General features: G+C 42.3%; 1 protein-coding gene and 1 non-coding gene across 2 annotated transcripts in view; one reads left to right on the top strand and one right to left on the bottom strand.

Annotated features, from left to right (window-relative positions):
* The window catches only part of STK17A (serine/threonine kinase 17a), a 43,536-nt gene that overhangs the window by 9,075 nt on the left and 6,480 nt on the right, over positions 1 to 27,981 (bottom strand). The window contains exons 2-3 of the mRNA XM_053608685.1: positions 15,590 to 15,802; positions 5,724 to 5,868 (exon numbers count right to left, since the gene is read on the bottom strand). Coding sequence (XP_053464660.1) covers positions 5,724 to 5,868; positions 15,590 to 15,802 — 358 coding nt within the window. The remainder of the gene's footprint in view (positions 1 to 5,723; positions 5,869 to 15,589; positions 15,803 to 27,981) is intronic.
* On the top strand, positions 8,710 to 8,816 carry LOC128560509 (U6 spliceosomal RNA). The gene has a single exon (XR_008373007.1). It is a non-coding gene; the product is annotated as a U6 spliceosomal RNA (small nuclear RNA).

Below are 27,981 nucleotides of genomic sequence, written 5' to 3' on the forward strand. Positions count from 1 at the left end.
ACTGTAATAACAGTGAAATAAACAGGAAACCTGTAGATAGGCCTCCAACAGACAACGGCTGTGGGGAAGTCTTTCCAAAGTCTTATTTCTTTGCTTCATGTGGAACCCTTTCATTTATCTTATTATTATTATTTTATTTTTTTGCAGTTTTTGGCCAGGGCTGGGTTTGAACCCACCACCTCCGGCATATGGGGCCGGCGCCCTACTCCTTAGAGCCACAGGCGCCCCTCGTCTTGTTACCTTCATCTTTGTACATAATCCATTTAACATTTACTGAACAACCACCACTGGATAGGACTTAGTGCTAAGATAACTGTCAAGTTCAGCTTAACCTGCTCAGTAATACTCAAGGAATCATAGACATTTTAAGAAACATTTTATCAGACAATGAAAGTTTTAGTAAATTAACTTTTTATTTATTAAAACTCAGGTTAGAGTAGCGAGACTGGTTAAGAATCCTGTCTAAATTAATTTGGGGGACTGTTACATGATGCCCATATGTCATTTACTTACATGAATTTGATGTTAGTAGTGGCATGGGACAAATTAAAGTTTTGATTTTTGGAATCTTGTGGAATATTTCCCCCCCTGAATATTTTTATGTGAGCTTGGTTGAATCCAAGGCTGGAGAATCCACGGGTATGAAGGGCCAACTGTACTAACACTGCTGAGATTTTGAGCCAGAAGAAGACTCCTTCAGGAAAAAAGAGCGCTGGATTTTAAGACTGGCTTTCTTTGTGTTATTTCTGCTCAGGGCTTCCCAACTGAAGTAAAAGCATGCATGACTTTCTGCTGAATGTCTCATTTACCAAACTACGGAGATCGTTTTGGAACTTTCAGTTTTGTTCTGACTTTGCCAGAGAAGTTATTTTTCAGATTTGTCAGTCCTGCAACATTTCACATGTTACAAGAATGGGCTTCCCCTTAATCACAGTTTGTCTTCTCTATGTTTGTGGATTTCTGGTCTTACAACCTTTCTTCCCTCTGCGGCACACTGGAAAAATAAGCGTTGTCTTGGGCCACACATTACATACACAAACACTAACAGAAACTGATTAGCAAAAAAAAAAAAGACTGATAACCACAGATAAGCAAAGAAACTCCTCACAAAATCAGCACCTCTGACTTATACTTTTATGAACTCCTAAATCTGCATCTGCTGCTCCTCAAAGAATTTTCTAAGTTCAGTTTAAGGTTTTTGGCTGAGAGTTGTCAGTGAATCAAGTCTCTCAGCAGACTAAACATTTGAGGTCTACACTGTAGCCAGACAACGTATTTCCCATAGTGTTAATTGTCTCTTTAATGAAAGCAACTATGATAGAGACTCTAATTTGTCGCTGATTTCTGACTTTGGGACAGGAATTTCTCATTTTAACAAGAATAGACACTAAATAGCCTAATAACTCAGTGTTACTATGTATATTGGAAATATCAATCTTCACAGAATTAAAACATAATACAGGGGGCAGCACCTGTGGCTGCCGGAGGTGGCGAGTTCAAACCCAGCCCCGGCCAAAAACTGCAAACAAACAAACAAACATAATATACAGTAGAACCTCTGTAAGTTGACCACTCAAAGGACTGTAACAAACTGGTCAACATATGGAGGTAGTGAACATAAGGAACCGGGCCTACTATACCAAAACATACATGTGGTGCATGTTGGGTCTATGAAAATTAGGTCAACTTAAGGAGATGTTCACTATAAGGCAGGTGGTCAGCTATGGGGGCTCTACTTTGAGTCAGTGTGGGAAAATAATTTTTTTTTTTTTTTAAGACAGAGTCTCACTCTGTTGCCCAGGCTAGTGTGCCAAGCTCACAGCAATCTCAAACTCTTGGGTTCAAGTGATCTTCTGCCTCAGCTTTCCAAGTAGCTGGGACTACAGGCACCTATTACAATGCCCAGCTATTTTTAGTAGAGATGGGGTCTCATTCCTGCTCAGGCTAGTCTTGAGCTCAAGAGAACCTCCTCCTTTGGCCTCCCAGATTGCTAGGTTTACAGGTGTGAGCCACCACACCCAGCCTTTTTTGTCTTTATAGCTTAGTCTTTTGAGCTCTTCTGGGGACTGAGTCTCAACATATAAGCATATATTCTCACTGGACAGATGGCTATTGGACTGAAGGTACAGGACAATAGATTTTCTTTGTTCAGATGCAGAGAGGTCACATGGACATGACCTTTTGGTACAAATCATTCCTGCCTGCTCTGGGGCCACATGACCCGATCTCTATCCCCTCTGTCCAGCAGTTCACTTAGAGAGGAGAGAGGAGTGTAAAGGCAGAGGAAAGGCTAAGGACTCTGCAGATCACCTTGACTTCTCATTCCTCTGGGGCTAGACAATATGGAGAGGCCAGTTTCCCACATCAGAGGCCCATCACTGTCATCATCATCAAGGCCTTGATTAAATCTGGAAAGAATTCTACACCGAGCATATTGGAGAGAAAGGAGAATGATTTATAGTGAATGGACCAGGAGAAAGGGATATAATTTCCTTGTGTAAATACATGGTTAAACCTGGTACTCAAGAACTTAATATTCACCTTTGAGGGCTTTCAAGTCACATCAAAGGTCCATGACACATAGGGTTGGCAGGCTGTCTGACCTGCTGCTTAATTAGTTTCTGGTCATAGGCGGAGCTGTCATAAATTGAAAGCTCATTTCCTATAGATGCAATGTGATTTAACACTGGAGCTCTGTTCCTGGGAGTCCTTTTTACATTGTAAAACTAGTAAAACATCATAAAAAATAAAACAAATATATGACTTTACAGAGTTAAGAGTATAAAACCACACATGAAAATAAAAACTACAGCATGAATAAATATTTCTTTGGGAAATTCTTCTGCATGGCTAATGCTGAGTGAAGCTTCTTAAAGTATGATGTCGGGACCGTAGAGACTCTTGCTTCCTGGTCAATGTTCCCAAAGGAGCAAGGATCTTTTTATATTTTATTTTATTTTATTTTTATTAAATCATAGCTGTGTATATTAAGGCAATCATGGGGTACAATGTGCTGGTTTTATATACAGTTTGAAATATTTTCATCAAACTGGTTAATAGAGCCTTCACGGCACAGGAGCAAGGATCTTTGAGATTCTTATGATATGACAGGCTATAGGGGAAGGGATTCAGGCTGTGAAAAGTCTTAACCAAGTGCTCTTCGGTGTCAGCATCAGGCCACTTCAGCATCAACATCTGGGAACCAAGCTTAGGTGTGCACATGTCCACTCCACACTTGCCTTTGAAAGTTGTCACTGCAACTACCCTGTGGCTAGTGCACCATGACTGTCCATTTTACCCATGGTATTAAAAAAATTATCTTTGAGAAAAGATGACAGTTAACAAAATGCATTTAAATTGGCATCTTTCAGAAAAGCACAAGAAAGCTTTCAAATTGCTTTCTTTCCTATAAAAAGAAAATCAAAGTCTCAGGGCCATCTCCCAACTCCTTATGCAGAAGAGAAAGGAGAAAGTACAGCTGAGGTACCGTGAAGAGCTGGCCCCGCACATCGTTCTTTAGGGAAATTTCTTGCTAACCCCCCATAAGCAAAGACAAGCAAACTGTGCCTATGTTTAGCACCGAGAACTTAAGCCTGCTCATTCCACACTAATAACGAATTACAAGTTTATCTTACAGGTTTACCCAGGGACATGTACGTAACTGATGCTTCCTTCACTCCCTTATTTTATATAAATGTAGATTTCTTGGGCTCACAAGAATGTGACCACTTTGCCTCATCAGTCCCCCAACCACCTCTTTCTCTTTCTTTCTGTTGCCTTTAAAATGCTGAAGGTTCCCCCTGCAGAAAAAACAGCCACAGCTTGTCGTGGTTCGTTCCTGGGCACATCCTCAAAATCTTGGCTTAATAAACCTCCACTGCTTGAGATTTTTGCCTCAGTTACTTACTCAGGTCAACATTCCTCTGATTTTCTGTAGCAAACTAGTATTTAAAGGGATGTCCATTAATCTTACCCTTCCACCTGATTTCAAATGGAACGGTATCAAATTTGAAGTCAACCTCCAGATTATGCCAACTATACACTCTTTCTTGAGAGTATTCCTTCATGCAATAAAAATGAAGCTGTGTTATTTATATGGTATGAAATACATATATGTGTGTTCTATATATGAAATAAGGTATTCTGGAATGTGCCATACAGCAGCAGTTCTTAAAATGGCTCCCGGACCCAAAGTCCCAGCATCACTTCACCCCACCCCACCCTGAATCAGAAACTCTAGGATTGGGGCCTTGCAATTTGTTTTAATAAGCCCTTCCAGGTGATTCTAATATGTGTCAGAGTCGCAGACCCACTGCCATAAACCATCTGCTAGAGGGCACGGGGTCGAGGTAGATTGAGGCCTGTAACGAAGCCGCAGTTCAGGACAGGGAAGTTTTCTGGGGGCATCAGGGGCTGTGACCTTCTCAGGTTCTGTTCCTTCCTAACCTCTCTTCTGTTGGCCCATGATGCCACCTACGTAAGAGGAATAGACACTGGGAACTAGTGTCACTGTGGTGTGTTCTATGTTTGAGGGCAGTTTTCCCACAGCCACCTGAAGGAAAATACTAAGAAAATGCAACGGGCTCATTTGCTGTCCCCTGAGTGCCCACCCACCCAGTCTCTATTCTTTCAGAAACAGTCAGTTTAGGGTGGCGCCTGTGGCTCAAAGAAATAGAGCGCTGGCCCCATATGCCGGAGGTGGTGGGTTCAAATCCAGCCCCGGCCAAAACTGCAGAAACAGTCAGTTTGAGAACCCATCCCTTCCCCATTCTCAGTGTGTGAAAATCAGGATGGGGGAGGGGTATACCCGCCTCCCAGCTCATTACGTTGACACTGGCCTGGCCAGTCAGGGCCCTGCACCCCAGCACACTCATCAGCTCTGGACTGGTCTCAGCTGCTCTAATCAGAGGGAACCCAGGACTTCTGAAAGCCGAGACCAGAGGCCGGTTCTTACTGTGCGCCGGGGGGTAGTTGTGAAGCTAAAAGGGCAGCATCTTCCTCAGCACCGTCTTGCTGCCATTCAGAGACGGCAGAGCTGAGCGCCGGAGAGTACTGGCTACACTTTGTGAGCTCTGAATATTGTCAGAACTGAAGCTCAAACTGTCTCTGGACTTTTTAGTCAACAAAATTTCCTTTTTCGCTTACTCGTTTCAGCCGGCCTTTGATAATTTGAAAGGATCATAACTGATAACCGGTCCTGTTTCTTTCTCCCCTCCTCCTCTTTTCTTTCTTTGACAATTCGACGTTAGAAATCTATCTGCTTCGAATCTCTTCAATTCTCCATTCATTTTATTTACAGCTGCCTAATTTTCCTAGAGCCACTGCTTTTCAAATTTTCCTGGCTCAGAAATCCTCAATCTCCTCATGACATGTGAAGCCTCTGGAATCCGACCTGTTCTCAACTTTCAGAGTCTCCTAATAGAGCTCTCAATTCCAGTGAAATTGTCCCATTTATTTTATTCCAAAAGACATCACAAGTACTCCTAACTCTGATGAGGTAATTATTTTCTTATTCGTCTCTACTTACCTAAATCCTAGTTTTCTAAAGGTCTAACTCAATACTGGCTCCACAAGGAAGCCTTCACCTACTTCTACCATATTCTCACACTGCCATATTTCTGGTATTATTATTTATATTTCCATGTTCACACATCAACATTATCTCCCTGATAAATATAGCTAGACGCCCATCTCAAAAACCCGTCAAGTAATTCAGATCTTACCTTCAAATCAAGATGAACTACATTATGAGTGTGTAAAAAGTGAACACCTTCTAGAATCTGTCGCATGAGTCTTTGGACATCTTTTTCTTTAAAGGCTTCTTCTCTGTCTGCAACACACTGGTCAAAGATTTCGCCCCCAGCAGCACTGGAGAACGGCAAAATTAAAGCAATGTATAACTCAGAGGAAAGGAAATGGTGAACACTTACAACAAATCTCAAGCGTAAGTAAATTACAGCTGGGAAGTTCTGTGTACTGTTAATGCAGCATTTACAACCTGAAGCAAAACACCGAAGGAGCTGAGCCACCACAGTCCCTCTGTACACTCAGGCCACAGTGTGCCAGCCGCTCTCAGAACTGTCCATGTTCCTCAGCGGAAACAAAGAGCTGCGTTTTGGCTGAAAAAGTTTCTTATTCACAATCTATTGTCATCTGAGTTCCTCAGCTCCTTACTATGGTCTGCAACAAAATTCACCAGAGGTCAATTTACATAAATACAAAGATGTCTTTATCTAAAATGTAACAGCAATTTATGATTTGTCCTTTCATCATGATGTTTACCCACTCCTGTTTTAACAAATAGTTTCCTCTCCATTTTCTCAACAATTGAAGCAGATCATATAAGCACAAAATATATTGCTAGCTACAGTTTTCTGAAACTTTTCAGGGAGGTACTTCAAAGGCAGCCTATTCTAAGAAACATTTTAAAAGGTAGCCTTGTATAAAATAGTCTTGATGTATAGCCTTTTACAAAATATATTAAGAACTTTAAAGTTTGAACTTTCTAGAGGCCTCAGGAAGTTATGGAATTAAGCATCTCTTGACTAGCATTACTCAGAGCCATGTAGCTGATGTTGAGAGGCTGAGAGTAACAGTTTCCCTGGCTGCCTGCACCTTGGCTAGACTGTAGCTCTTAACCTCAGACACAAAACACTCCTTTTTTCTACCTAAACTAGCATTTCCATTTCTATCCTGCTTAGAGACCTAGTTTAGAGCTTTACTCCTTCACTATTCAAATTCAACAAATATCAATCAAATATGTTAGGCCCTATGCAGTATCATAGAAGACAGACAAATGACAAACAGGTCTGAGCCGTCAAACGCTAGTTGGGGAAAGGAAAATAAAAGACATTTTTAACACCAAATACATATGCATAAATATGTATGTCTGAAATTATATGTGAAGTGATTTGATACCTTAGCAACTGAGCAATCAATTGGAAAGGAAGGAGGAAAGAGAGCTTAGAACGATGACATCTGTTTGGGCCCTTGAAGGCTAAGTGACGGTAAGGGCACATCCCAGGTAGAGTGAGCATCTGTGGACACATTGGGGTGGAAAATACATGGTACCAACACACTCACTAAAGGATAATTTGCTACTCCCCCCTCCAACCTATGGCACGAAAACAATTAGAAAATTAGGAAAGTGTGAATCAACTATTTTCAGAAATTAGGACAGGCAGTGTGAATGGAATCAGGAGTCCTGAAGAGGGAAACCGACTGAGCGCCGCTCACCTCTCTGCTTCCTACCAGGGGCAGTTTATGGACAGTGCTACAAGGTGGGGGAGGATCCCAAGCAGAATACTATGGCTTTGCTCAGTTTAGAAAACAGACTGGGAGTCTGCAAGGCTAAGGCTGTTGAAATTCGCAGGCAGAGCATTAGGGAGCTATACAAAGAAAGACCTGCAGACATCTCAGTAGCCTTCTGGAGTCATCGACCAAGTGCACACAGACAGGATGAAACCCTGCAAAGCCAGGCAGAGAACGGCTTCCCAGAATAAGCTAGATAATTCCCAGTGTTCACAGGACAGAGTAAGACATCTGAATTTTCTCTGGTTTGAGTAGAAAAACCACTCCAGATACTTGGGGTGATCAACCAACCTCTCTTCCCTCACCCCAGAAGGGCCATCCTATTCTTATACCCAAACTAGCCCTGGACCTGCCCCAACTAAGTTGATCCATAGTAATTTAACTGCTTGTCAAAACAAACCTCACCATTCTTTAATGGGATAAAAATCTACTTAACACTGTAACATTCTAAATGCACAGCATCCGGGTGGCGCCTGTGGCTCAAAGGAGTAGGGTGCCGGCCTCATATGCTGGAGGTGGTGGGTTCGAACCTAGCCCTGGCCAAAAATTGCAAAAAAAAAAAATGCACAGCATCCTACCAAAAATTTCTAGATGTCTGAAAATTACAACCCGCAACTAACAGGAACAACAACAACAACAACAACAAAAAAAACAATAAAAACAGACCCAGAAATGACAGAAATAATGGAATTGGCAGAGAAGGACTTTAGGTGTTAAAAAGATGCTCAAGGATTTAAAGTAAAATTATAAACCAGGAGACAGATAGGAGGTATTAAAAAAAATGAAAGAAACTTCCAGAGATGAAAAACTATAGTATCTAAAATGAAAAATTCACTGAATGGTCTTCATAGTAGATCAGACTCTGCAGAAGAATCAGTTAATTTTTAAGACATACCAATAGAAACCATCCAGGGTGAAGCAGAGAGGTGGTGGGAGATGGAGCGAAATAAACAGACAATATCTAGCAGTTTCACGCACTGTAATTGGAGGAAAAAGAGGTGGGGGCGGGAAAATATTAGGAAACATAATGGCTAAAAAATTAAACTTCCAGATCTGATAAAAGCTGGGAGTACAGCTCAATGGTACAAGTAGCTCCATGAACCTCAAGCAGGATAAACACAAATAAAACCAAGGCGCATCAGGCGCAGATCGCTGAAAACCAGCAACAAAAAGAAAAATCTTTAAAAAGACACATTTGCAAAGAAACCAAGATCAGAATGATCACAGATTTCCCATCATAAACAATGCAAGGAAGACGGTGATGGAATGTCATCTGTAAGTGCTGGGGAAAGGAGCGCGCCCAGCGTGCGGGCCAGAGGATGGGGGAGGGCAAGCAGGAGGTGAGGCGGGGAAGTCAGAGAGGAGCGTGGGAGGGGGGCAAAGGAACCCCAGAGTGCTGTGCCCGCTTCGGCAGCACATATACTAACATTGGAATGATACAGAGAAGATTAGCATGGCCCCTGCGCAAAGATGACACGCAAATTCGTGAAGCCTTCCATATTTTGAGCAGTGCCTGTGGCTCAGTGGGTAGGGCGCCAGCCCTATATACCAAGGGTGGTGGGTTCAAACCCGGCCCCAGGCTAAACTGCAACAAAAAATAGCCAGGTGTTGTGGTGGGCACCTGTAGTCCCAGCTACTCGGGAGGCTGAGGCAAGAGAATCACCTAAGCCCAGGAGTTGGAGGTTGCTGTGAGCTGTGATGCCATAGCACTCTACCAAGAGTGACAAAATGAGACTTTGTCTCTAAAAAAAAAAAAAAAGAACCCCAAAGTGCTGAGGAAGGCAATGATGTGCTACATGCCTCCTCCTCCAGGAAGCACTCCTGACCTCCTGGCAGCACAGCATACTGCTGCTAGCAGAGGCTCTGGACTCACACACTCCTGGACTCTTGGCTCTGCTACTTGTGTTGGAGCACAACCTTCGGCTGATTATTTCTGAGTTTTTTCTCATATATACAATCTTGTTTAGTCTAAAATTTGTAATGTGGATTAAAGCAAATTTATAAACAAGGTATATAAAATATCTAACCTGGCTGGAAGACTTAGCATAGTGCCTGGCACACAGTACCTGCTAACTGCGTTATGGCTATAATACTCTGCTCACACAGCAACTAACAAGAGTGCCTAGTAAAACACAACCTTGCCGCAATCATTGACAGGTCGAGTACCCCTTGAGTATCCAAAATGCTTAGGACAGAGTGTTTCTGATATTTTTGGATTTTGCACATTTGCCTGTGTGTGTGTGTGTATAAAGGCAAATCTTGGGGATATGACTGAACTTTAAACATAAAATTCATTTATGGGGCTGGACAATTAAATTTGAAAACTCATCCTAGGAAAAGTGCTACACACTTTGTTGCTGAGTATCCCTACAGTCCTTTGAAGCACTCCCCTGGGAAGCTACGCACCCATGCTGGTGCCTAGTCCACGCTTCAAAGCAATTTTGGAACTCTTTCTGGAATGGCCATTGGAGTCGTCGTTCTATAAGGTTTGACAACGAAGTCTGTGAACTCATCCCAGAAAAAGCGCTACATACCTCATTGCTGAATATCACTATAGTCTCCTTCGAAGTACTCCTTTGGTCATCTGGTGACCGTAGTGATGGTGACTGTAGTGATACTCAGCAATGAGGTACATAACACTCTTTCTAGGACGAGTTTGAGAACTTAACTGTCTGATCTTGTATGTTTTATAACATAACATAGAATTTATACATGTAGCCTGAAGGTAACTTTATATAATAGTTTTAATAATTTTGCACATGAAACAAAATTTGTGTACACTGCCCCATCAGAGAGCAGAGGTGTCACTATCTCAGCCACCCATCTGGGTGGACTCATGCACATGCCCACTTAGGCGTGCCTGCGGCATTAGCACGACCAGCGCAGGTTCTCTGCCACTGGCGTCCTTCATTTCTGTAGGGGCCTTCTCATAAGCCAGTCAGTGTCTTTCTAGGGCAACACATGAGGTCAGGTATGAAATTTTCCACTTTTGGCATCATGTGAGTGCTCAAAAAGTTTTGGATTTTGGAGCATTTCAGATTTCCAGATTAGGGCTGCTCAGCCCCTGCAGGGAAGGGGCTGAGCTTTTCTCACTTTTTGTATTATCAGCACCTATCAGTATCTAGTGCACGTGGCAGGTGCTGCAGGAACCAGGAACAAGTCACTGCTCCAGAGATCAGAGCCAGCCCAGTTTCACAACAAAGTGGCTGAGCATTTTGATATGTCAGTATCCAGAGGGTATCGCTAAGACTTTTCCTTTAAAAGCAGAACATGAATTTTTTTTTGCCAAGTCATACTGGTTTTGGTTCTAAAAACCTGATCACTGAAGCAAAAGAAACCACCAAAGGTTTCTAAGCAAGGGAATAGTATCACCACATCGATGATTCTGTTACCTGTGTAACAGCAGCAGGAGGAATGTCCCAGAACTGAAGCTACTGGAAGGGGAAGACTTGGTATTTCACCACATTGTAAATGAATGTTAAAGAAGGTAAAGGAATCAATGATAACGTGAGAGTTTCTAGCTTGAGTGATAATAAGTGGGGATACCAATGGAAATGGTAAACAAAAGCAAAAGAGGCATTAAAAGGGCAATGCGGGAGCACTGGTATTGAATTGATAATGATCGGTAGTTGGACCACAGGTGTATGTGAGAGGCAGCTGGAGCTCAGGAGACACAGATTTGAAAATAATCAGAAACGTAAATAATAGTTGAACCACACAATAGATTGTTATCACCCAGGGTAGATGCATAAAGCATAAAGGTATGACAAGACTGACTCTGATGGAAGGCTGGGGAACACTTACCTTTGTGTGGCAGAACAGGGTAAAAAGTGCTGAGAGGAGACTGTACATAAAAGATGGCTGTGAAAGCCAGCAAAGAACGTATTTCAAGAAAGAAGGTATAATATCAAGTGTTTAAGAAGTAGAATGAATGCTAAAATGAGGAGATTGATTTTGGCAAACAGGGCTGGCAACCTTATGGAAGTTTTAGAAGAGCAGATGGCAGCAGATTAAAGTGAATGAATGGGGTGTTGGCCCATGAACAGATGAGTGATAAATAAAGGAGAACACACTGACCCACTGGAAGGCGAGGAGTGCTGTGAAGTCAGACTATGCTTTTCAGAAGTACAGGAGTAAAGAGAAGAGGAAGGCGGGACAGCAGCTTAGGAAGAGGCAAAGTGGAGGATAAAGAATTTTAGATAGAGAAGACAGACATTAGAAGATGCAGGGACTGAAACTCTCTCTGCAAGAGGTTGTGTAAATGATTCTTCCTTCCAACAGCAAGGAAGGGCTGGAGGGCTATTCTGAGGAGGAGGGCAGGGGAGGGGCCCCAGGCAGTGCTTTAAAATCTCCTTGAAGGAGAGAAAAGGCGGGGTGGCTAATAAAAGGTGGGCAGTAGGAGTTGCTTAAGGGTGGGAGGCAGTGATTAGCTCTGATGGGTGGTGTTAAAAGGACTTGATGAGAGATGAGGTGAAGGACTGCCAGCTACCCTGTGAGCCCAGCTGAGGATGGAGCTGTTGTACTAAGTAGATCAAAAACTCTTCAAGTGGCAGGATGGGAGGCCCGACACACAGCTTGAATCCCGGGTTTGCAATGGGCCAGTGAGTTGCAGAGGAAGCCGAAGAGGAAGAGGGAAATAATGTGAGATGCTGGTGAGCGATTAGTAAGTCTTAAAGAAAAGGGAAGAAAAACAGTGAGGAGCTGGCTGAAAGGCTGGAAGGACTGAGAAGAGTCCCAGTATTATAGGCTGACGAGCAGGTTTTGCAAGCAAGGGAGATGACGGAGGAGGAGACTTTAGTCGGAGAGTATTTCGGAAGAACTTTTCTAGATCAATTTCCAAGTCTACTTTGATCTTCTCTGAAATAAACTGAGGGGAAAAAAAACCCTAGCCAGGCAGAGAGTTTATAAATGAGATTCTTAAGTCAATTTTTAAAAAACTTTTAACCACTCTACCATTTTTGGACATTTCTATTACTATAAATTAAAAATACATCGTGGCAAATACTTTTGTTCTCACACCCACATTCCATATTTCCTTGGAACAGCGGTTCTCAACGTGGGTCGTGACCCACAGGAACTGTATTAAAGGGCCACGGCATTAGGAAGGTTGCGAACCACTGCCTTAGAAGGAATTCCTACAAATGAAATTACCAAAATAAAATACACGAACACATGGCATAGGGCAAGTGCGGAAGGCCTCAGAACCAGGCAGGCTGATGGCGTAACTTTCAGTCGGAGGCCAAAAGCCTCAGGACCTGCCAAGGGGTGGGTAAGTCGTGGAGTTCAAAGGCAGGCAAGCCTGGAGCTGTGATGTTCAAGGCAGAAAGAGAAAAGTACAGGGAAATTGACCGCTTACTTACATTATAAAAATTCTAAGAATCACTATTTTCATGTGTATTTAGACAATTTACATTCATAAACATGCTGTAAGGAATTTCTCTTCATGGCCTTTATCTATTTTTTTTTAATCCAGTGCCAAGCACAGTCCTGAACAGCACAATCCCGATGCCATAGTCCTGAACGCAAATCCCAAGATCAAAAATCACTAAAATCATAATCCTGTATGATCTCAGCTTCGAATGCCGAGATCCTGAAAGCTGAATTCTAGGGAAGGGAACGCTGTGTTTCCAGCTGTACTCAGGAGGGGTGCGTCTCGGTGGCAGAACACTCGGTCGGCCTTGCCTTTGTTTGGGAATTTAGTATGGTTGGAAGGAGAGAGGTATGAACGCCAGGCTGACGAGGGTGAACAAGCGGACTTCATTTTAGTTGCCAACTTGACAGATTAGGAAATACCCAGACACTTGGCAGGGCATTATTTTGGGTGTGTCTGTGAGGGCACTTCCCGAGATGACTGGGAGTCTGAGTGACGAGGTGGGGAGATCTGCACTCAGATTGGCAGGCACCACCTAATCGGCTGGGACAGACTTTTCTCATTCTGCCTTGAACATCACAACTCCAGGCTTGTCTACCTTTGAACTCCAGGGCTTACCCACCTCCATGGCAGGTCCTGAGGCTTTTAGCCTCGGACTAAAAGTTACGCCATCAGCCTGCCTGGTTCTGAGGCCTTCCACACGGGGACTATGCCATGCCAGCCCAGCGTCTCCTGCTTACAGACAGCCGGCTGAGGGACTTCTCAGCCCCCAAAAGCACAAGAGCCAATTCCTTTAATAAATCCTCTTTCATATTTATCCTATTGGCTTTCTCTGGAGAAACCTGACTAATAAAGATTTGGCACTGGGGAAACCCAATATCATTTTATTCCTTAGATGACAGTGGTCCCCAACCTTTCTGGCCCCAGGGACCATGGCTAGGAGAGGCAATTAGATTCTCATGAGGAGTGTACAACCTAGCTCCCTTGCAAGCACAGTTTACAGTAGGAATCTAATGCCACTGCTGATGTGACAGCAGGCAGAGCTCAGGTGATGGTTCATGCCATGGGAGCGGGTAGATACAGATGACGCTTTGCTTGCTCGCCTGGTGAGCAGCTGGGTCCTGACAGGTCACCGATGGGCACCTGGGAGGCCCGCAGCCGTAGAAGACAACAGGAGAGATCTATGGAACTGTTCCCTCACAAAAAGGCTGGATTAAGTTAAGCCTCTGAGATTACTGAATGGCAAAAGATAAAAGTTTAAAAACGAATTATTACTGGTGGATTGAAAGTAGAAAATCATTTAATAGCAATGGCCAGGGAATGATCAGACTTTCCAAATGGACAGCATACACTTATAAAATTTGTAGACCACTCTCCCAGTACACATGCAGTGCATGTTTTGAAGATTAGAGAAGTGAAATGCAGGTGGAAAATATGAGAAATCTCCCCTGACAAATTATTCCATTGTGTACGACTTCTGCCCCTTCACACAAAGCACCGCCTCGCTATGCTCTTCATCTCTTCTTCACAGGGTCTCTAATACTGGAGGGTAAACCGTGTACACCCTTTTAGACAGTTCTAATACACTTTAGGCCCTTTTTGCAAATTTGACTCCATGAAAGTACATTACCAAAATGTCGACTTCATGTGTAAGCATGGTGTATGCAGACAAAAAACTTGCTCAGTAGAGGAAGAGATGTGTTTTTTTGTACGTTTGCATTTGTGAAGGATAAAATTTCTCAAGATCTTGGCTCTCTGGTTTGTGGCCAATTTCATGAAAAGACTTGCGTTGTCTGTGACAGTATTTCACATGACTATAGTTATAATGGTTGGTGAATACAATTACCAACCATAGTGAAATGCCATTTACAACAGTGGTTCTCAACCTTCCTGATGCCGCAGCCTTTTAATACAGTTCCTGTGGGTCATGACTCACAGGGTGAGAACTGCTGATTTACATAGTTAATTTTTTGATCTGTTTCTTATAAATACTGTCTAACTGCTCATAATTGTTATACTTGATAGTATGTTTGACCGTTTATACTTCCTTTATGGACTGTTGATAGTATAACAGAGTGCTTATGCACGCAAAAAATGTTTATTATTATATAATTATTATCATTACTGTGTAAAGTGGATTATGAAGTGTTCTGTCATGTTTTCAAAATTTTTGATTTACTTAAATTTAACACATATTAAAGAAATTTTAGTCATTTTGGCGGAATAGATATTAGAGCTATTTTTCTGAGTCTGCCTTTTCATTGTATTTACATTTATGAGTATATTAAGGCTTCAATGGATTCAGAGCTATCAATTTTTCTTTGGAGAAGCACCGAGGAAACCAGGCTTTCTTAAGGAGAAAAAGAACTGTCCTTTGTTTGTTTTCCAAAACTATTTTCTTTTTATTTTGTTTTTTTCAATTTTATTATTGTTTTTTTTATTAAATCATAGCTCTGTACATTAGTATGATCATGGGGCACCATACACTTGAAAACTATTTTCCATGATATACCTACTTCTCAAATTGAAAACATGATAAAATTAAGACTACTATTTCCAACAGACTATAAGAACGCGTAAGGAATTATAAAATGCCTTTTACTTAACTTGTTAAGAATGCCTCTAATAAAAACATAAGAGAACTTTCCACATTATCGTGAGGAGAATTTCATTAAGGAATGAAAATGAAAAAGCTAATGCATACATGCACCTTTGCAAATTTAGAACATGTCAAATTAGTAACCAGGACACATGAGGGAGATCTGGAAAACCCTCAGATTTCCAGAGAACCAGGCCCTGCAATGCAGTAACAACTGACTGGCATCCAGTACAGGATAGTAAGTGTGGATATCCAGTATAGGAAGTGTGGATATCAAATACACTTAACTTAAGGAAGATGATACTTACTATTCCAAAACTAAGATCATTTCTGAGGGAGTCTCATAAACTTCATGTAAATTAATGACCCAAGGATTGTCCTGTGCTAGTTCAAGGACAGCAATCTCATGGATTATTTCCATCCGGCAATCTTGGCCTTTTCTTCTCTTTCTCATGAACTTTGCAGCAAATTCTTTCCCAGAATCTTTCTTTATACATTTCCTCACCACTGCAAATTTCCCCCTAGAATGAAACAAAAACATCCTCTGTTAATTAAAAGTTGACAACTTTCCAAAGACAGTAAATTTTAATAAAATTTCCAAATATCCACTGGTAGATATTCAAATTTAGTTCATATTCAATCACAAAAGTGGCTGTATCACTTAGAAATGTACACAGGCTACATCTAAATATTTGTAGATTTATCAGATAAAAGATAACATGTAAATCTGTAAAATTAATATTTCTAAGTGGAGAATAACCAAACACCAAAGATCAATACCTTTTGCAGTTATAAAAAAAGTCAGTTTCTTTTGTACATTTACATATAAAATGATTTAAATCTTTAAAAAACCCATTTGAGGAGGGAGACAAGATGGCGGACTGAAGCCAGCTTTCAACAAAGGCTCCCGTCCAGAAGAAGGAGAGTTAAGGGACAGGAATTTAGTAAGTATCCTGGTGGACTTGAGCCTCACCAAGAGAGAAGGCTGAAGAACGCACATCAACACCGCTGAGGCAAGTTGTGATCACAAGGACGCAAACAAAAGGTACAAAATCCACCACCAAGCGGACGGGAGTCCCCCTCCCCCATGAGACCGGCTCTGGAGCCCCACAATTTAACAAGCGGGCAGAAATTAAAGGCCCTCCCACTACACTCCACGGGAAAGACCTTCTAAAAACTGGACCTACCTCCCCTACTGGGGTGCCGTGGCGTTCTCCTGCCGGACATAGGGCTGAATAAAACTTTGGGAATCCTTTGCCGGCAACCCTGAATCCCCGGCGCTCCCCTCCCGCCCACTGAGGTCTGGAGGCCTGTCCCCCAGGACTTCGGATCCTTGGGTGATTTCTCAAGGGGAGTGGACAGTCCCCGAGTTGCGACTGGTAGCATTGACTCTGAGGCCCGCGAGTGAGGAGAGGGCACCGGGCTGAGGGGGAGTCACGCCTCGCGGCACTTCCCTGCGGTGCAGTGCACCAACCCTCCCCGGGCATATGGGGCCCAAGACTGAATAAGACTCTGGCCTCCCCGCTGAGAGCTGAGAACCCCTACTCTCACTCGGGGTCTGAGGGCCTATCCCCCAGGAGTTCGGCTCCTTGGGTGATTTCTCGAGGGGAGTGCACAGTGCCTGAGCTGCGTCAGGTCAGCGCTGACTCTGGGATACGTGAGCGAGGAGAGGGCACTCCGCTGAGGGGAAATCAAGCCTTGGCGGCACTTCCCTGCGGTGCAGTGCAGGAGCCCTCCCCGGGCACAAGACTGAATAAGACTCTGGCCTCCCCGCTGAGAGCTGAGAGCCCCTACTCTCACTCGGGGTCTGAGGGCCTATCCCTCCGGAGTTCGGCTCCTTGGGTGATTTCTCGAGGGGAGTGCACAGTGCCTGAGCTGCGTCAGGTCAGCGCTGACTCTGGGACACGTGAGCAAGGAGAGGGCACTCCGCTGAGGGGAAATCAAGCCTTGGCGGCACTTCCCTGCGGTGCAGTGCAGGAGCCCTCCCCGGACCGTAGTATTGCGTGAAACTGAATGAAACTCTAGCTTCCCCCCGCCCCACTCTCAATCCGGGTCTGGGGGCCCATCCCCCAAGAGTTCTGATTCTTGGGGGATCTCTTAAGGGGTGTGGACCCAGCACAAACTGCAGCCGCTCAGTGCTGACTCTGGGGCGCGGGACAGAGGAGAAAAGGGTCGCCTGAGTGCCCACACCAGAGCAGCAGTTCCCTGGAGGTAGATCAACAGCCGTTTTTTCTTTAACGGCAGAACGCTCACTTCTGGATATTCTGAGGCCACACCCCCTGTCTCCCTGGGCAACCAGAGGAGGCCACCGGTGTCACGGCTCACAAACCCAGAAGCCTCCAGGGCGGGGCCGACCCAGAGAGGTGTTCAGACGCAATTCTCCAGCAGCAAAGACGTTTGAACTCAAAACAGCCCGTCTCCTGTAGGCGATGACAGGAACAGAGACAGAACCTCACAAAGTTGTCTGTTCTGTTCTGTTCTGTTAGCAGCATCCATCAGGGACGGGGCTAAGCCTGAGTGAACACCTCCTTCCCATCACCTGCATCAAACACTCAAAGATGTCAGGCCCCATCTCCTCCTGCTAGATAGCGGCAGTCTGCGGGGGCCTGGCAGACTTCCTCGCGATTCAGGCAGGTGCAAACCCCTGGAGTGTCTGTTCACTGCAGGCAACTGGGTTAGCCATCTGCAGAGATACCAGTGACTGGGTCCGACGGAGGGGCAAAGTGGGGAAGGAGACGTCAACCTTCCCAGACTGCTATGTTTGCGGGGTGGTTCCTCCTGATTCCACGCTGCACTGGGATGAGCTGTCTCAGAGGAGTCACCAGGCCCCTGTGATCCAGTTCCCAGAGACCTCTTGAACCCTTCCACCTGAGACAAGTGCCGATTGAGACAGTTGATTCGGACCTTTTGAACTGGGCTAATAGACTGAGGACTTTTCAGGTGGTGCCCTGGGTGTGCGATTGTAGGAAGGTTTGATTCTCCTTTTCCAACTGGGGCCAGAGGTGGGCAGGCGGGGTGACTTAATTGCTGATTTTTTCACACAGCTGAGACTTCAAGCCAGAGTAGAAGTTGCAATAGGATCGAACAGAAACCAGCTGAAAACAAGACAGAACCACTTTGCTCCACCACACCAGACAGGGCCCCAGTTTCTCAGGCCACAACACTATACGGGCCCTCGATAAAACCCCAGGGGAAAAACCAAAGGGAGTAAACCATGGGGCGGAATCAGCGGAAAAACTCTGGTAACATGAATAACCAGAATAGATCAACCCCCCCAAGAAAAGATACGGCAGATGTGATTGAAGATCCCATTCATAAACAACTGGCTGAGATGTCAGAAGTCGAATTCAGAATTTGGTTTGTAGACAAGATTAATAAAATGGAATTAGGAATTCGAGGAGAAATTCAAAAGTTGTCTCAAGAATTTAACGAATTTAAAGACAAAACCACCAAAGACTTAGACACACTGAAACAAGAACTTACAGCCCTCAAAGATATGAAAAATACAGTAGAATCCCTCAGTAACAGAATGGAGCAAGCAGAAGAAAGGATTTCTGACATTGAAGATAAAGTCTTCGAACGCTCCCAATCTCTCAAAGAGGAAGAGAAATGGAGAGCAAAAACGGATCACTCACTCAGAGAGCTCTCAGATAATTCGAAAAAACATAACATAAGGGTTATAGGAATTTCGGAGGCTGATGATGTGGCAGCCAAGGGCACAGAGGCCCTTCTACATGAAATTATGAAAGAAAATTTTCCAGACATGCCTAGAGAATCTGAAATTCAGATAGCAGACAGCTTCAGAACCCCAGCACGATTCAACCCCAAAAAGACATCTCCCAGACATATCATAATTAGCTTCACTAAAGTTAACATGAAAGAGAAGATTCTCAAAGCAGCCCGGCGAAAGAAAACTATAACGTACAAAGGTAAGAATATTAGAATAACTGCAGATCTCTCTGCTGAAACTTTTCAAGCAAGAAGAGGCTGGTCATCAACTTTTAATCTCCTAAAGCAAAAAAACTTTCAACCCAGGATCTTGTATCCAGCTAAACTGAGTTTCATCTATGATGGAGAAATTAAATACTTCAATGACATTCATATGTTGAAAAAATTTGCCATAAGTAAACCAGCTCTTCAGGATGTTCTCAGACCTATCCTCCACAATGACCAACCCAATCCTATACCACAAAAGTAAACTCACTCAGAAACTTCGGATCAAACTCCAACTTCCACACTGGCGAAAGGATTAAAAATGTCCACTGGACCTTTGAAAAACTCGATACCCAAAATTCCACCAGACTTATCCTTACTCTCCATCAATGTGAATGGCTTAAACTGTCCTCTAAAGAGGCATAGGTTAGCTGACTGGATACAAAAACTTAAGCCAGATATTTGTTGCATACAAGAGTCACATCTCAACTTAAAAGACAAATACAGACTCAGGGTGAAAGGATGGTCATCCATATTTCAGGCAAATGGTAATCAGAAAAAAGCAGGTGTTGCAATTTTATTTGCAGATACAGTAGGCTTTAAACCATCAAAAGTAAGGAAGGACAAGAATGGTCACTTCATATTTGTTAAGGGTAATACTCAATATGACGAGATCTCAATTATTAATATCTATGCACCCAACCAGAATGCACCTCAATTTATAAGAGAAACTCTAACAGACATGAGTAACTTGATTTCCTCCAGCTCCATAATCGTTGGAGATTTCAACACTCCCTTGACAGTGTTGGATCGATCCTCCAGAAAGAAGCTGAGCAAAGAAATCTTAGATTTAAACCTAACCATCCAGTATTTAGATTTAGCAGACATCTACAGAACATTTCATCCCAACAAAACTGAATACACATACTTCTCATCAGCCCACGGAACTTACTCCAAAATTGATCACATTTTAGGTCACAAGTCTAACCTCAGTAAATTTAAAGGAATAGAAATTATTCCATGCATCTTCTCGGACCATCATGGAATAAAACTTGAATTGAGTAACAACAGGAATCTGCATACCCATACAAAAACATGGAAGTTAAATAACCTTATGCTGAATGATAGCTGGGTCAGAGATGAGATTAAGAAAGAAATCACCAATTTTTTGGAACAAAATGACAATGAAGACACAAGCTATCAGAACCTCTGGGACACTGCAAAGGCAGTTCTAAGAGGGAAATTTATAGCACTGCAAGCCTTCCTCAAGAGAACGGAAAGAGAGGAAGTTAACAACTTAATGGGACATCTCACGCAACTGGAAAAGGAAGAACATTCCAACCCCAAACCCAGTAGAAGAAAAGAAATAACCAAAATTAGAGCAGAATTAAATGAAATTGAAAACAAAAGAATAATACAACAGATCAATAAATCAAAAAGCTGGTTTTTTGAAAAGGTCAATAAAATAGATAAACCTCTGGCCAACCTAATCAGGAAAAAAAGAGTAAAATCTCTAATATCATCAATCAGAAACAACAAAGACAAAATAACCACAGACTCATCAGAAATCCAAAAAATCCTTAATGAATATTACAAGAAACTTTATTCTCAGAAATATGAAAATCTGAAGGAAATAGACCAGTACTTGGAAGCACGCCACCTTCCAAGACTTAACCAGAATCAAGTGGAAATGTTGAACAGACCCATAACAAGTTCAGAAATAGCATCAACTATACAAAACCTCCCTAAAAAGAAAAGCCCGGGACCAGATGGTTTCACGTCAGAATTCTACCAAACCTTTAAAGAGGAATTAGTACCTATATTACTCAACCTGTTCCAAAATGTAGAAAAAGAAGGAAGACTACCCAACACGTTCTATGAAGCAAATATCACCCTGATCCCCAAACCAGGAAAAGACCCAACAAGAAAAGAAAATTATAGACCAATATCACTAATGAATATAGATGCAAAAATATTCAACAAGATCCTAACAAACAGAATCCAGCAACACATCAAACAAATTATACATCATGACCAAGTTGGTTTTATCCCAGGGTCTCAAGGCTGGTTCAATATACGTAAATCTATAAATGTAATTCAGCACATAAACAAATTAAAAAACAAAGACCATATGATTCTCTCAATTGATGCAGAAAAAGCTTTTGATAATATCCAGCATCCCTTCATGATCAGAACACTCAAGAAAATTGGTCTAGAAGGGACTTTTCTTAAACTGATAGAGGCTATCTACAGCAAACCCACAGCCAATATCATATTGAATGGAGTTAAATTGGAATCATTTCCACTCAGATCAGGAACCAGACAAGGCTGCCCATTGTCTCCATTGCTTTTCAACATTGTAATGGAAGTTTTAGCCACCGCAATTAGGGAAGAAAAGGCGATCAAGGGTATCCATATAGGGTCAGAAGAGATCAAACTCTCGCTCTTCGCAGATGATATGATTGTGTATCTGGAAAACACTAGGGACTCTACTACAAAACTCCTAGAAGTGATCAAGGAATACAGCAGCGTCTCAGGTTACAAAATCAACATTCATAAATCGGTAGCCTTTATATACACCAACAACAGTCAAATTGAAAAAGCAGTTAAGGACTCTATCCCATTCACAGTAGTGCCAAAGAAGATGAAATATTTGGGAATTTACCTAACAAAAGACGTGAAAGATCTCTATAAAGAGAACTATGAAACTCTAAGAAAAGAAATAGCTGAAAATGTTAACAAATGGAAAAACATACCATGCTCATGGCTAGGAAGAATCAACATTATCAAAATGTCCATACTACCCAAAGCAATATATACTTTCAACGCACTCCCTATTAAAGCTCCACTGTCATATTTTAAAGATCTTGAAAAAACATTACTTCGTTTTATATGGAATCAGAAAAAACCTCGAATAGCCAAGACATTACTCAGAAATAAAAACAAAACAGGAGGAATCACACTACCAGACCTCAGACTTTACTACAAATCGATAGTGATCAAAACAGCATGGTATTGGCACAAAAACAGAGAAGTAGATATCTGGAATAGAATAGAGAACCAAGAGATGAATCCAGCTACTTACCGCTATTTGATTTTTGACAAGCCAATTAAAAACATTCAGTGGGGAAAAGATTCCCTATTTAACAAATGGTGCTGGGTGAACTGGCTGGCAACCTGCAGAAGACTGAAATTAGACCCACACCTTTCACCATTAACTAAGATAGACTCTCATTGGATTAAAGATTTAAACTTAAGACATGAAACTATAAAAATACTAGAGGAGAATGCAGGGAAAACCCTTGAAGAAATTGGTCTGGGTGAGTATTTCATGAGGAGAACCCCCCGGGCAATTGAAGCAGCTTCAAAAATACACTACTGGGACTTGATCAAACTAAAAAGCTTCTGCACAGCTAAGAACACAGTAAGCAGAGCAAGCAGACAGCCCTCAGAATGGGAGAAAATATTTGCAGGGTATAACTCTGACAAAGGTTTAATAACCAGAATCCACAGAGAACTCAAACGCATCAGCAAGAAAAAAACAAGGGATCCCATCGCAGGCTGGGCAAGGGATTTGAAGAGAAACTTCTCTGAAGAAGACAGGCGCACGGCCTTCAGACATATGAAAAAATGCTCATCATCTTTAATCATCAGAGAAATGCAAATCAAAACTACTTTGAGATATCATCTAACTCCAATGAGACTAGCCTATATCACAAAATCTCAAGACCAGAGATGTTGGCGTGGATGCGGAGAAAAGGGAACACTTCTGCACTGCTGGTGGGAATGCAAATTAATACATTCCTTTTGGAGGGATATATGGAGAACACTCAGAGATCTAAAAATAGATCTGCCATTCAATCCTGTAATTCCTCTGCTGGGCATATACCCAGAAGACCAAAAATCACAACATAACAAAGATATTTGTACCAGAATGTTTATTGCAGCCCAATTCATAATTGCTAAGTCATGGAAAAAGCCGAAGTGCCCATCGATCCACGAATGGATTAATAAATTGTGGTATATGTATACCATGGAATACTATGCAGCCTTAAAGAAAGATGGAGACTTTACCTCTTTCATGTTTACATGGATGGAGCTGGAACATATTCTTCTTAGTAAAGTATCCCAAGAATGGAAGAAAAAATATCCAATGTACACAGCCCTACTATGAAACTAATTTGGGACTCTCACATGAAAGCTATAACCCAACTACAACTTAACAATAGGGGGAAGTGGGAAAGGGGGGGGTGGGTAGAGGGAGGGGAATCGGTGGGATCACACCTGTGGTGCATATTACAGGGGTATTTGCGAAACTTGGTAAATGTAGAATATAAATGTTTTGGCACAGTAACTGAGATAACGCCGGAAAGGCTATGTTAACCACTGGGATAAAAATGTGTCAAATGGTTTATGAAGTGAGTGTATGATGCCCCATAATCATATCATTGTATACACTTATGATTTAATAAAAAAATTAAAAAAAAAAAAAAAAAAAAAAAATAAAAAACCCATTTGACTTTTTAATACAAATTAGTCACCAGAATTCCTAATATGATAAATTTCACTGTCACTAATTGACTAAAGAAAATTATTACCTTCTAAAATTATAAAAGTTAAGGATCACATTCATATCATCTCATTCTAATTATAGTACCAGCTGAAAATGTCTCGTTTTCCTATAAAGACAGACACAACAACCATTACCTTAATACACTATAATTTTTCATTAAACTATAATAATAAGACCAAACAGGGGAACTATAAAGTTACTGATCAAAGGTATGAGTTGTAGAACTAGACCTACATGGGTTCGAATTCCACAAGTGCCACCTGATACCCAACCTTTGGCAATTTATTTAACCTCCTCAAGTCTCATTTTTCTTATCTGTATAACAGGACATCTCCTTCACAAGATTGTGAAATTACAGTATATAGCACATGTCAATTGCTTGGCACAGTACCTGCCACACAGTAAGTGCTCCATAAGAAGATTACTAATCACACGAATCATTGAGTTGTGATAGCCAACCCCCCAAATAGCCACTGAATCCTTAGGTTGGAAGGCAACTTAGAAATCATGTTGTTTTTTCCCTAAGATTCAGAAGCTATGGAAAGGGGGGAAAAAAAATCACTTTTTTTTTTAACCTAACACCAAATGCCAATGTCTTAATTCCAAACTATGTGCCCAGTAGTAGAAGAGATTATTTTAATAAGGTTTCGCTACATCTGACTTCTGCAGAAGGGCTGCAGTCTGGGTCCTCAGCTGAGCGATACAGAATGGACCCACTTTCATTTCCACATGACAGTCTCCCAGACAGCGAGACAGTGAGCACAGTCTGTCAGCTGCCACTCCCTCCCGTTCCCAATGTCCCGATGCCTCACCCCCAGGAGGTTTGTTGACCTCCTCACTATTGCTGGCTCATCAGAAAATACGCCACCAAATCTGAAGCATGCCAGGTATAATTGGATCAAAGTGCTGTATCATTTTGTTTATGTTGGTACAATACAACCTAATATTGCTTGTTTAAAAAAGCTAGACAGGTTTTTCATATTTCATATTGGGCTGGTAAATAAATTGTGTAGATTTTTTTCCCCTTGAATTTTTGTCAAGTCAGTATCCTCATACTGTATTTTAAAACACTTTCCAAAAAGTTAAACACAAGGTTTTACTTTGCCCTGTTAAGTTCTAACTTCTAAGTTTTGGTCTAGGATTCTAGATGCTGACAGAATTTGGAGTACTAATTTTTCCTTCCATTTTTTTTTTTTTTTTTTGTAGAGACAGAGTTTCACCTTATTGCCCTTGGTAGAGTGCCATGGCGTCACACAGCTTACAGCAACCTTCAACTCCTGGGCTTAGGCGATTCTCCTGCCTCAGCCTCCCGAGTAGCTGGGACTACAGGCGCCCGCCACAACGCCCGGCTATTTTTTTGTTGCAGTTTGGCCGGGGCTGGGTTTGAACCCGCCACCCTGGGTATATGGGGCCAGCGCCCTGCTCACTGAGCCACAGGCGCCGCCCCCCTTCCATTTTTTTTTTTAACTGCAAATATGATTATTGTGCCCTTTATATTTTTGTTACTATTAGTAATAAAAATATGGAATGAGAAATTTTTTTTTTTTTTTGCAGTTTTTGGCCAGGGCTGGGTTTGAACCTGCCACCTCCGGCATATGAGGCTGGTGCCCTATTCCTTTGAGCCACAGGAGTTGCCTGGAATGAGAAATCCTTACGCATGGCCCTATAGCTGTTCAATTTGGTAACTATCTACTACTAGCACCTTATTCAGATCAAAGTTCTTTTATTCACAGAAATATGAAAGATTTCTATAGATACTAGAGACTATTTTATATTTTGTTATTTTTAACTATAAACAAATGACTCAAAGAACCAATACTATGCTTTATGTTACCCCACTAAATCATTAGGCTAACATCTCCATCAAGTTTTAAAATAATGTCCAATGACCTTTGGATTTGTCTAAGAAAAAAATAATTTGATTCTTCTCATACCTATATGCTAGAAGTTTCGAAAGAGAAAGTTTAATTTGTAAAAAACTGATCTGAAACAAAGCCTCAACAAATAATTGGCAGTGAACACGTTCCTGGTAAATGAGAAGTGCCTCAGATGAGTGGCCCCCCCGAGCACTCCCACATCACAAACGCACAAATGTTGATTGTTGTTACACCTAAAATTCAAAGCAACACAGTACTGTGAAGTAAAATATTACTTATTATCTAGCCTGAGAGTATATTTTTGAAGGCCAGAGGTAAAGACAAGTGACTCAGCAAACAGAGAGCTGGGTTCACACTGGTCCCCAAGGTGTGACCTCTGGGCACCTGCTCCAGAACAGTCACTGCTAGATCAGGGGCCCCTCCACCTACTGTTGTGTCTGCCCCCCACTCCTCACCCATTCCCAGTGGTGTCAGAGTGCAGTCCCCGCGGCCCTCCTGGCACAGGATGACTGCTCTGACCCCACCTTTGTTTCCACGGAAGCATCCCTCACAGCTCCAGGTTTCTTCTCTCCTTTCCATCCTATCCTCCTATAATGAAGGACAGCAAATTTTTCCATAAAAGGCAAGATAGTAAATATTTCTGGCTTTGTGGGCTCAACATTCTCTGTGGCATCTACCCGAGTCCAGCTGCGGAGCAGAAACAGCCACAGACAAAAGGTAAATGGATGAAAGTGGCTGGGTTCTGACAGCACTTTGTGGATACTGCAACTTGAATTCTATATGATTTTCATGTCACTAAATATTACATTTATTTGGATCTTTTCAAAGATTTAAAATGTAAAGGACATTATGAGCTTGGGAGCTATACAAAAATAGGTGGCTGGGTGTAGTTTGCTGGCCCCTGCACCATCCACGCTGAAGAAAACTCTTCCACTGTTCTAATTCTATATCCCACCAACAGTGACAGGAAGACAGCAGGTCACTCTGACTTCAGGGAACATGTGCCTTTGTTTCTAGGTGAATGGTGCAACGGAGAGGGACCACTGCTTGAGAAGTCAGGAGAGTTCTGAGTTTGCTAAATTCCATACCCCAAAAGAGTTCCAATGTGTATACTTTGGACTGGGTATGGTGGCTTATGCCTATAACCCTAGCACTTTGGAAGGCCCACGTGGAAGGATCCCTTAAGGCCAGGAGTAATATGGGCAAAACTATCTCAAAAAAAAAAAATAATAAATAAAATTAGCCAGGCACCAGCTGTGCCTGTAGTCCTAGCTACTCAGGAGACTGAGGCAGGAAGATTGGTTGAATGCAGGAGTTGAAGGCTGCACAGAGCTATAACTGCACCAGTGCACTCCAGCCTGGGTGAGACAGCAAGACCCCATCTGTATTTATTTATTTATTATTATTATTATTTTTGCAGTTTTTGGCCAGGGCTGGGTTTGAACCCACCACCTCTGGCATATGGGGCCGGCGCCCTACTCCTTTGAGCCACAGGTGCCGCCCCCACCATCTATATTTTCTTTTTAAAAAACTGCATGCTTTATCATGGCTTCAGGGTGAAAATTGTGACAGTATCACAATCTTTAACTTTAGGCCATTGAGGCCTCTATAAAACATTTAAAAAATGATCTTTTGAGCCCAGGAGTCTCAAATCAAGAGATTCTCCTGCCTCAGCTTCTCAAGGACCTGGGACTACAGGCATTCACCACCACACCCCAGCTAAGTTTTCTATTTGTTTTGGTTTTTTGAAGAGACAGGAGTCCCATTCTTGATGAGGTGATCTTCCCGCCTCAGACTCCCAGAATGCTAGGATTATAGGTGTGACCCACTGTGCCTGGCCTGGTGTGGATCTTTAGATAGGTATAACTTGCTAAGGAAGTTTGGGCTCCGTCAGATTTAAAATGGGCACCTATTAGTGTTCTTGAGATGATTGTTTAAAAAAGATAATTCTGATAGTATGTGAAGAGTGATTGCCAAATGATAACTAGAAACTGGGAGGCCAATAAAATAATTCAAGGCAATGGGCCTGAACCCCAGAGTGGCAGCAGTGGAGACTGGGAAGACAGATTCATGGTCAAGATCTATGAGTCCTCCCTGACGGATTGAGCTACAGGCAGAAATGGGAGAGAGGAAGGGTGGAAGTCAAGGACAACTTTTAGATTTTTAGTGTGGGTGCTACGTAAATGTGATACTATCAACTGAGATAAAGATTATAAAAAATAATAACAGATTTTTGGCGAAAGATCAAGTGTTAGGTTTTGGACAGAAGTTTGAGATGCCTTTCTTAGTATGGAGAATCTCATTTACTGGATGGATT

This window comes from Nycticebus coucang, chromosome 11, assembly GCF_027406575.1.
Source record: "Nycticebus coucang isolate mNycCou1 chromosome 11, mNycCou1.pri, whole genome shotgun sequence".
Taxonomy (NCBI): Eukaryota; Metazoa; Chordata; class Mammalia; order Primates; family Lorisidae; genus Nycticebus; species Nycticebus coucang.